The sequence below is a fragment of the Austrofundulus limnaeus genome, unplaced genomic scaffold, assembly GCF_001266775.1.
Source record: "Austrofundulus limnaeus strain Quisiro unplaced genomic scaffold, Austrofundulus_limnaeus-1.0 Scaffold1602, whole genome shotgun sequence".
In the NCBI taxonomy this organism is placed as follows: domain Eukaryota; kingdom Metazoa; phylum Chordata; class Actinopteri; order Cyprinodontiformes; family Rivulidae; genus Austrofundulus; species Austrofundulus limnaeus.
The window spans coordinates 1-10862 of record NW_013954004.1 but is presented as its reverse complement, the minus strand read 5'-3'; the positions used below and the strand labels follow the sequence as shown (position 1 = coordinate 10862).

Below are 10862 nucleotides of genomic sequence, written 5' to 3'. Positions count from 1 at the left end.
TCTGTTGTTTAACATATAGGATATAAAATTATTTTATAAGCAGGTTTTAAATTTGATCCCCTGGCTTCAAGGGTTTCTGGTATGAAAATTCATTTCAAAGCTCACATTATTCTGCTTTGACTGTAGATGTGATCATTTGTTGTGCGTCGTGGAGAAAAAGTCGACACCTGGTTGTGATTTTATTTTCTGGATCCTAATCCTCCACGTGTAATGCATCTGCTATGTTGGAACCAAACGTTCAAGTTATAGAAATCCAGCCAAAAATCTGGTTTTGACAGCTGAGATCTTTTAAGGTAAAGAATCTGAATCAGCAGAAGTGCATGTAGGAGATTTAGTAAAAACTCAACCAAATCAAATCAAAATAAGTTTTCACAGAAAATCTACATCAGTGTGTGTCATACYCTAAATGCTAATTCAATGTACCTTTCGTCAAAAAGACTAAATGTCATTGAAGGATGTAGATTTTTGTTAAAACTGCACAAATCAGATTTAATTTTAAGTGATGTGTTCTTTAGAATAAACTAAACCAATTAGCTTTGCATTTTTGATTTATGTGTATATCTTTATAATAATACTAAAATTTCATTTCTTGAGCCTCTAATATTTTAAGTTGGATGTTTTTTTTGTTTGTTGAAATTAAATCTACAGACAAATCAAGCAGAGGATGTAATGTATTCACCCAGATGCACCAGAATACTTACTTCCTGAAAAATAAACATACAAACAAATAAATAAATCACCCTCACACACAAAAAAWTGATGCATAAACATGTTGCTTTATTGTCTCCATCTGCCAGGAAAGGGCAAACATATCCAGCTGAAGCCTGAGCAGCACTGAAATGTGTCCAGTAACACGAGCAGATGGATCATCCACAGAGACTGAACATGTGTGACTCCAGGCCCACGAGATGGATACCTGCTGTCCCACTTTCAGTTTGACCCGGTTCTGCTGGAACCAACCGGCCTGGAGACAAACTGCAGCCGTGTGGAGGCCTTCTACTTAGGGAGAACATAGAATATCATTTGTACAATTCTTTTCAGTGATTAACGAGATCAATTCGAGCAAAAATGTTGCTGGGAGACATCTGGAAGTTTCCATTACGTTTGAATTAAAGAATACATTTCTTCATTTAATGCCAGAGTTTTAGCCTATTAGATAATTTTTTTTATGATGGAGAGTGATGGAGTTGTAGACATTTTGGTCAAAGCTTGGAAATGGTTTTATCCACGGCACAGGCAGTATAGGCAAATGGTAAGGGCATTGTCCATCTAAGGGGTCCCAAAAATGGGGGATGAAAAATATATTTTGCGATTTATTTGTCAGAGTATAGTTAATTTAGTCTGTAGAATTATCACTGGTTACTGTGGGTTTCTCAGTCTGCTTTYTTACTACATGAGGTGTTATGGTGCAGAGGATATTTCATGATAAAAATATACGATGCAGTCAAGACACTACTGGGGCTCAGTGTGTGAATTGAAAACAAAATAAGGCTAATAGAAGTTTTAGTTATGATGTCAAATATATTTCAGGTTAAAGTTAAATGTTGATCTTATGTTGTTTTATTAAACCCAAGAATTTAGTAAAAAGTTCTTCAAATGGCTGGAAAATACACAGTTTTGAGTAGATCTTTTGCAAAATGTTCTGGGGGCGTATACCCCTGGACCCCCCTAGAACTGCTTCACTCCACAGCTGCTCGTTAACGTGAGCAGGTGTTCCTCATTGCTGTCAGCAGATGTTGGCAGGTATGAGGTAGACTTCTGGTATTCTCCTTCAAATTAATTATACTATTTTAATTGGACAACCTTGTTCCTAAAGATAAAAATAATATCAAAGACAAAACCATTTAATCTGATATGTGAATGTCTGTAAACTGAGTGAGATTTAGACAACTGCACTTGTAATCTTAACTAGGGCGCCATATTGGCTAGGTTCTGACTCTCAGCTACTACTCTGCCAAATTAAGTTCAGCATCTGTGAAACTGAGCGATAAGCTAATAACAATTAGCTTTGGCAGCCATCTTGMTTTGGGTTAACTTTCTGAAAATTTCATTAAAATCTATCCTCTGCTTCATGAGATAAATTGCAAATGCTTCAAACAAAAACACACTCAGACACAAAACCTTATCTTGACAAATGATAATTACCAAATATAAATCAAATTACATCAGAAATGATTAAATATTTGACAATTTACTTCTCTTTTAAACTGTAATTTTTTTAAATTGTCATTAAGATACTAAAATAATTCTCATAGTTTGTATCCTGTTTATTGTGGGTTGTATGGCTTTTGTATTGTTATATTTATCATAAAATATATTTATACTTGAGTTTTCTTTTCACGAACAATTCTCAGAGACATTTTTAAACATTTAGTAATAGTGTTTTCTTGCACTTTCCATGGTGTAAAACAGTCATTTGTCCTTGTTGGTGGATCAGATGATGTTCACTCTGGGGCAAGAGACAAAAAACAAAACAACAAAAAAAAAAACAGGTTTTACTGAAAACTTGAGAGATGAATTCTTTGTAAAACGTTATACACTGTAAATCAAAACATGTCTTATTCAGAGTTAGGGGCTGTTGTTTATGATCTTCTATTAACGTTCATCCCAAACACAATAAGATATCTGATTTTCATTCCTGCAGCAGCTTATCAGTTTTATTTCCATTTTATTCATCTTTTTATGTTTCATGTCCCTGAGGTAAAAAATAAACAAAGCTGCTCTTCCTGCTTTCTTTTACTCCCCTCAGACATTTACATTGTTCTGCTCTTGTGCAGCCAGTTTGAGTCTTCTGATGAAACTGTTACAAGGTAACCTTCAGGCTGTGCCGAGTCAGACAGTGAGTTTGTGACTGAAAACTGTTCTTATCAGTTTCTTCAACAATAAACTCGGGAGTGTTTTTCTTCACAAGAGACAAACAAGTGAAATGCAGGAAAAACTCACCAGAATTACTGCACACTTCGTCTTCTACGAGAGATTACTGAGGAAAGAAAGAAAAAATGCTTTCAGCACAGCCATTGTTTTTCAGCAGCTCATAAAGGAGTTCCAGTAAAGTGTAAAAAGGTTGAATCATCCTCATTTATTTTATTTTTTGATTTTGTCTCCAAGGAACTGGACTTTCTTGTTTTTTTGAAGTGGTTTTGATTTGTATTTTTAAAAGTGTTTCAAAGTTTTCTGTCCAGAACTGGACCATTTTCAGATTTACTTTTGCTTTTTTGTTTGTTTGTGTGTTAAGCCAGTTATCTCTGCCCTTATTCAGGAATAAAATGATGACAAAGGGAAGATTCAGAGAGTTGACACAGAACAAGCAACTTAGCTATTTTAAGCAGTCGGTCACATAAATGTGTTTCTCATTTTAGTGAAATCTTCAATCTGACAGAGTTTTGCGAATAGCTAGAAAATATGAAATTAACCTTTAAAAAACAAAAACAAACATAGCTGAAGTAGCTGAAATTAGCACAAACAGAAAGAGCAGATGTTTGCCGAATTAAGCTGTAAAGAGCTGAAATTATCACAAAAGGTGGATAAAGCTGAAAAAAGCACTAATTAGCTAAAAAAAAGGTTGCTAAAAATACAGAAAACAGGTAAAATGAGCAGAAAGTAGCTGAAAGGAGTATAAACAGCTTGAAATAGCTGAAAGAAGCTCAAAAAGTTGAAATTAACAGGAGAGTAGCACAAAAAGTCAGAATCATAGCCAAAAAAATCTAAAATCAGCAGATAAGGAGCAAAAGGAAGCTGAAATTAATACAAAATACTAACAAACCTGAACTAAAGATAAAATGTACAGTTAAGATTAAGGAATTAAGGAAGTTGAAGACAGCTCCATTCATTATCAATGAGAAAAACATGTCAGAAAAATCTTAATATCTCAAAAAGGATAAGTTGCTGAAGCACCAAAAGTCATAGCCAGAATGTCCTGAAGGAGCTGAATGTTTTGATGTATATAAATAGCTGAAATGGCACAAAAATTGAGGAAAGAGATGCAGGCCAAAAAACACAAAGGATCTCACTGTGAATCCTTGATAAGCTATGACTTGATACAACTGAGGATCAGCTGAAGGATGTTACATTTTTGTTTTCTACTTCCTAAAAATGTGACATTTAGATATTGTCTATCTGTTGTAAAAAGGTCTTTAGGCTCAACATTTTTTTCTGCCCTCTGTTCTCCTCTTTTTGAGTTGTCCAGGGTGCACCTCTCTTTCCCACTGACCCCAGTGGAAACAGGCACCAGCACTACAGGGTCCAACAAGCGTATAAAATAAACCAGAACCAGACTCAAGAACTATAAAATATTATAAAACTAGTTTATAAAATGTCCATCATATTGTTAGATAATACTCACTCATGCCAGCATTACTTCCAGGGCAGGGAACTGAGAATGCAACAAAAAATAAAGAAAGCATTAACAAACTCAGACAAACTTAGCCGTTAATTGTATTTTAGCAGACGACCCACCAGAATATTTCCTGGGAAGGCAGAAGGTGACTTTGAGCCCATCCTGRCCCACTGGTGCCACGACGACCGTGTACACATCCCCGCAGGTTCCCTCCTGGATATCGCAGTACGTGGTCCCCGCCGTGGCGTTGCAGGTGTAGTTGGCGCCGGTTCCGTACACCTCCACTATGTGTTTATAGGCCTGAGGACCCAGAGAACGCCAGTACACCCTGAGCGAGTTGTTTGTCCAGCGATAGAGCTTGACTCCGGTTGGACAGCAGGCACCTGAAGCAAAGAAAACGGGTGTTGCATTTGAATTTTTTATTAATTTTGTCCATTAAAACATGACCCTGAACATGGCCTATTGTGTGTTTGTCCTCACTGGATGAAAAGCCACTGTATGTGCACTGAGACTTGAGTCCCGTGGTGCTGATGGCGTCCAGGTTCACGCTGTAGTTGGTGCCGCAGGTGATGCATCCCATCAAGCAGTTGGTGTCCAGCGTGTGGCACTTGGCCTCTCCTCGTGGGGACATCAGGTGGGCTATGAAGGAGCGAGCGCCGCCGCTGGACGACCAGGTCACGTTGGTCATCGCCTGAGTGACCTGAGTCACCTTCACCGATGAGGGGCAGCACGGACCTTTGGAATAAAAATATGAGTCAATAACTTTAGACGTGTTGGACTTTGATTGATTTGTGTTACAAGTGACGGCCAGACTTGAAATAATGAACAAACAGCTGCATCAGCAGCTTCATTCCACACCTGTTTCCAGGGTTTTACTGAATCCAGGCAGACTTCTGCCTGCTGCTGTGGTGGCCATGGCTGTGACCCCAAAGGTGGCACCGCAGGGCAGCTGTGTGAGCTCACAGGAGCTGTTTCTTGTCTGACATGTCACAGTGCTGTAAGGTGCCGTGGCAGAGATGGTGTAGTTTGTGTTGCCTGAGTTCGGGGTGGTTATGAGGACTCTGTATGTTGAGCTGCTGGTCTGTGTCATGTTCAGGATCTCTGGAGTGCAGGGAGCTGCCYGAGGACAGGAAGGATGGAGAAAAGATGTGTAAACAACCCATAATCATGATGGATGAAAGGTTAGTTAACACAAATGYTACGAAATACATAAAACAAACAAGAACTTACCACAGATGTACCTGGTATTTACAGAGTACATATCTGGTAGGTGTTTAAAAAGTACCTTTTTGGTATTTTGTATGTAGCTAGTAGGATCAGTTTTGAATTTTTCTCAGAGCCCTTACTTACTAAGTACCTACCAGTTACATATTTGGTTCTTACTGGGTACATACSAGGTACATATTGAGTATTAACTGGGTACGTACCTGGTAGCTACATAGTACTTAAAGGTCAAGTATGGCATCTACAGAGTGTTTATGGAGTATGCACCTCATACTTACCAGTATATATCTGGTACTCATAAGAATACTTAATGAGTACATACAAGATACATACTTGGTACTTACTGGGTACATACCAGGTACATATTTAGTTTTTACTGGGTATGTACTTGGTACCAATAAAGCACTTAAAGGTAAAGTACTTGCCACTTAAAGGGTATTTACTGGGTATGCACCTCATACTTACTAGTACATACCTGATACCCACAAGGGTACTAAGAACGTACAAGGTACATGCTCGGTACTTACTTGGTACATACCAAGTACATATTGTGTATTTACTACCTGGAAGCTACATAATACTTAAAAGTTAAGTACCTTGCACTTACTGGGTATTTACTGAGTTTGTACCACATACTTACAACTATGTACCTAGTATTCACAAGAATACTTACTGAGTACATATCAGATTTGACCTTGGTACTTACTAAGTACATACCTAGTACTTACTAGGTACATCCCTGGTACTGAACACTTACTAGAAATGTACCTGCTACTTAGTACATATCACGTTCATAGGGTATTTACAGAGTATGCACTTGGTACTACCAGTACTTATTTGGTACCTACAAGGGCACTTACAGTATACATACCTGGTACTTATCTGGTACATAATCTGGACCTACAGGGTGCTTYCTAAATACAAACCTGGTAATTTCCAGGGGTACAGACCTGGTAAATTTGAAGTGCCAAACTTATGTACCTTGTAAGTACTGACTGTATCATGTAGTGTTACAAAATAAATGAATGTATTTTGTCTTCATGAATCTCCCTGCAGGTATGAGATGTTTCATCRGACCCTTTGATACCTGTCTCTTTTGTGCTCGGTGCACAGGTGAGGTTACACCCTCGCAGCTCGCTGCAGGGGGTCACCGTCACAGAATAGGGCGTGTTGCAGTGCAGATCGGACAGCGCGCACACKGGAGACGTGTCGTTGCAGTGGACGATGCCGCCAGTCTCCACTGCGGTGGTCTCGTACACCTCTGCCCCTTTGACCGGCGACCAAATGACCTCGAGGGTCTCGGTAGACACCAGCTTCACAGTGACGTCTTGTGGACAACAGGGAACTGAGGGGGAAACATGAGTGGTTTAAATCATTTAAGAAAAAAATAAGTGTGTAACTTTGAGTCAACAGGTGTTTCTTGTCTCATATTTCATTGTGTGGTGTCCTGTGGGATTGATGCTATCGCTGCTTTTCTTGRTTTACAGGAAATATTTCACAAATCTGATAAAGCACACAAAGGCTGGACTCCATTTGCCCTTAAAAGTTGAATCTCTGTGTCAGGGTTATGGTTGGAGGCTGCACACCTGCAGCTGGTTATAATAAATACACCTGCACTCTTCCCATCTTTGCACCCCCAAAGAAAATAAAGAAAGTATTTTCAGAACTTTGCCACAGATGAGATTACAGAGATGTTCACCAGATGTTTGAGCCGTTTTACTTGTGATCCACGACTTTAGCATAAAAACAAAATAACTCGTGTGTTTCATTTGAGAAAATATTTGCACAAACTGTGTTTTAGTAAAACAGACAGGATAATGATGTCATTTTCTCACTGGTTGTGTAGTTGCGGACGTTTGCGACGAGGCTGGTGCCGGCCTGGTTGTAGGGGAACACGCTGGTGAGGTACGTGTAGCCGCACACGCAGAAGAACGGGCAACTGGCCTCGGTGGTGTTGCACGTCTTCTCTATCCCGTCGTCCCTCTTGATGAAGGTTATGTAGTAATCCACCAGTGGCACCTTTTCCCACATCACAGAGCAGTTCCCAGCTGTGGGCTCCTCCACCCAGATGTTATCTGGGGGACAGGGGTCTGTCGGAGGAAGAGAAGCAAACGATGAGATTGCAGGCTGATTTATCTTTAGTTTAAGACTAGAATTATGTGTGTGCATGTGTATATGCATGTATATATTAGGGGTGCAACAATATATGTACCTGTATTGAACCATTCAATGCAGTGCTTTAGGTTCAATACACACTTGTATCGAACTATACAGATTTTAATTTTAATTTTGTCAGCTTGTCTTCTGAAGATGCTCTGTGTTTAAGAATCAGTTGATCTGTGTTCGACTACTCCTAGGCTGCATTTTCGAGTGCAGATCCACTGAGAAACTTGCTGTTATTCAGCAACATTTAATTTAAAAACTGTACTTTTGAGGTTAAACAAATGTTCAGAATTAGTTTAAATAAATTACAAGTCAAAAAGGGAGTGGAAATTTCTCTTTTTTTGGTGTCGAAAAAATATCGAACCGCGAGACTAAAGTATTGAACCGAATCGATTCGTGGATTTTCTGTATCGTTGCACCCCTAGTACATATGTATATGTGTGTATTTATATATATATGTATACGTGAATGTGTGTATGCGTACACATATAAATGTGTGTATATTTTTATTTTTATTCATTTTTTTAAATAGGGGCAGACATTATAAGATTTTTTTTCTTCTTCTGCTTCCTTTCATTTTATGAGATTTGTGTTTATTTTTTTGTTGCATTGAAATTTTTGTTTTTAATCGAAATGAATAAACGATTAAACTAAAAAGGAACTAATTTGGCTGGTAGTTGTGTCTGGGTGTGAGGAACCTACAAGTGATGTAGTTGGTGGGTTGTGAGGGGCTGCTGGGCCCGGCCTCGTTGTAGGCTATCACAGAGACCGTGTGGTTCTGACCACACTCCTGAGGAAGGATGAAGCAGTACGTGTTGTCTGTAGAACAATTTTGACCGTTGGATGTCCAGGCCAAGTAGTTTTTGGCCCCTTGCACATATACCCAGTAGACTGTGATCCCAAGAGACCGGCCCTGAGTCACCTCGACCAAGGTCACATCAGGGCTGGAAGGACCTGGTAAAAAAAACAATAATAATAATTTTATGAAGTACTTGTAAAAAATATACCTAGGATTGTGCACTTTAGGGTTTTGTTTCAGTCYTTTTGTTCGTACGTGTGATCTGGCAGACGGTGAGGTCGTCCCCAGGTCGGCCGTCAGAGTCGTAGGCCGTGCCCTTGATGCAGTACGTGGTTCCTGCCTGGAGGTGGTCAAAAGTCATAGAGGTGTTGGTGGTGTTCAGCTTCAGGCGGGTGCTGGAGCCCTCCATGATGATAACCAGCGAGTAGAGGGCGGCGTTTTTCACGGGGGGCCAGGTCACAAAGATGGTCTCGTTGCTCGGTGAAGATGTGTTCAACTGGGGTGCAGTCACAACTGCAAACAAGATCCAATAGAACAATTCACATAAAGAAACAAGGCCCTCACTTCTTCATGCTGTACTTTGTTTTGTACAAAATATAGAAGAATTTTTCTGCGATCATATTACATGAATTTTCTTTTCAGGAGTCAACCTAGTTCCCAAGGTTTCTGTTTTCAAGTTATGAAAATGCAACGGAACAAAAAGATGGATACAGTTTCCAACACCTTGCGTCGGATGTAACAAGCGGAGAATGTGTGACAATGGGGCAGTGAAATGATAAGCTGTTACTGCCGGGGCATCAAGATACCAAGTCATTGTTCAGCTGGAACAACCGAAGGYGCTGCGTGTGACACTGATTATCATCAGCAGTGAACTCCTAAAGGACACCATGTGCTAAGAGTACTGCTCGTCTTYTTGAMCACARRGGATCCATTCATTAACCTTCTATCTGAGATACTCAGCAGCTCACTCGAGGTGTTTTACGGTAGTTTTCTCGTACCTGTCCTGGCCTCGGTGGGGTACGAAGGCTGACTCCGTCCCCCTGAGTTGACAGACATGACGCTCAGGATGTAGTCCGTGTAGGGCTGCAGCTGCACCACGGTGCCCGGGGAGCTCGGCACACTGGTCTCAGAAAAAAAATCCCCTGTCTTTGACTCGGCCCTCAGGATGTAGCTGGTCGCCCCGGTGGAGGTGGTAAACTCAACAGTGATGCTGTCGCTGTTTTTGGAGTAGGCCTGCTGGATGCTCGGGATATCAGGAGCTGCAGAGCAAGCAAATAAATAAAATGAGAGAGCAAGATTTGTCAAAATAAAAGTCTATGAATTACAGTTGAATTCACAAAAAACAAGTTAACACATGCTGTCTGCTTTTAAATGTAACAAAAGAGTTATTTTCCTGTGAATAGATCCTCAGATTTATACCTCAGAAAATAAAGTTTTTCTTTTAGAATCATTAACAAATATTCTGTACAAAGAAACCTAATTTGGTCAAATTTAGAATTAGGATAAAATGTGCACTCTTTTAGGCCACTTTCACTTAATGTCACTTATTGTTTAATAAGTTGGTTTAACAGATATACAGTTATTAATTTTGAATTACCTAAATACAAAAATATAAATCAACTCCAGCATATACTTTTTTATGCGTATACAGTATAATTGTCCCTTTTTAAACAAGTAAGTTAAAAAAATAATAATAAAATCAAACACGTTGCCTTCTTGTGTGTTTTGTTTAAGCAGTTGTGGGCACAGTTCCCCTAAAGCACTAATAGGGGTACTCATTTCCTGATTAGTGCTTTAGGGCTTTTGCTTATTTTAAAATGTATTAGTGGATTAGCACTTGCTAAATTTGCAGGCTAAATTTAGAAGCACTAACTGAGGTCTATAAATGTTATTAATAAACATTAACATTAACAGCTGATGGTGAAAACTGTCACACATTTTGTTCATGTGCCACTGATCCACCAGGTGACAATATATGAACCCAAATAAGGCTGTGGGATGTCAATGATAAGTCTTAAGAGAGCAGCATGGCAATATGTGACTCGTTTGCTGAAGAATGTTCATGGGTTGACTGGGTTATTTTAGTGCTTTGGAATTAGCTTTTGCTAAAAATTTTCAGTGCGTTAGTGCTTTAGAATTAGGGGACCTAAATATTTGAGTAAGTGTTTCAGGGCTAGCAGAACTAGTTTTCAGATCAGTTTTAGTGCTGCCCACCACTGCAAAATAAGTCAAAGTGATGCTGTTTAACTAAAGTTATTGAAAATGAATCTTAAATTCGTAATTTGTCATTACTCAATAACAAATTTATCAAGCAAAGATGTGAGACTGTTGTGCTTCTTG

General features: G+C 39.3%; 1 protein-coding gene across 1 annotated transcript; it reads right to left on the bottom strand.

Moving 5' to 3' along the window:
- Window positions 1-1802: 1802 nt before the first annotated feature.
- fndc7a (fibronectin type III domain containing 7a) lies at window positions 1803-9781 on the bottom strand (the record flags this gene model as incomplete). The annotated part of the gene is given in 11 exon segments (XM_014033027.1): window positions 1803-2449; window positions 2944-2980; window positions 4343-4372; window positions 4456-4719; window positions 4817-5071; window positions 5195-5452; window positions 6648-6905; window positions 7396-7650; window positions 8426-8677; window positions 8778-9035; window positions 9521-9781. Coding segments are annotated over 10 exon segments (2123 nt in total), but the record flags the coding sequence as incomplete, so codon positions are not given.
- Window positions 9782-10862: the final 1081 nt, after the last annotated feature.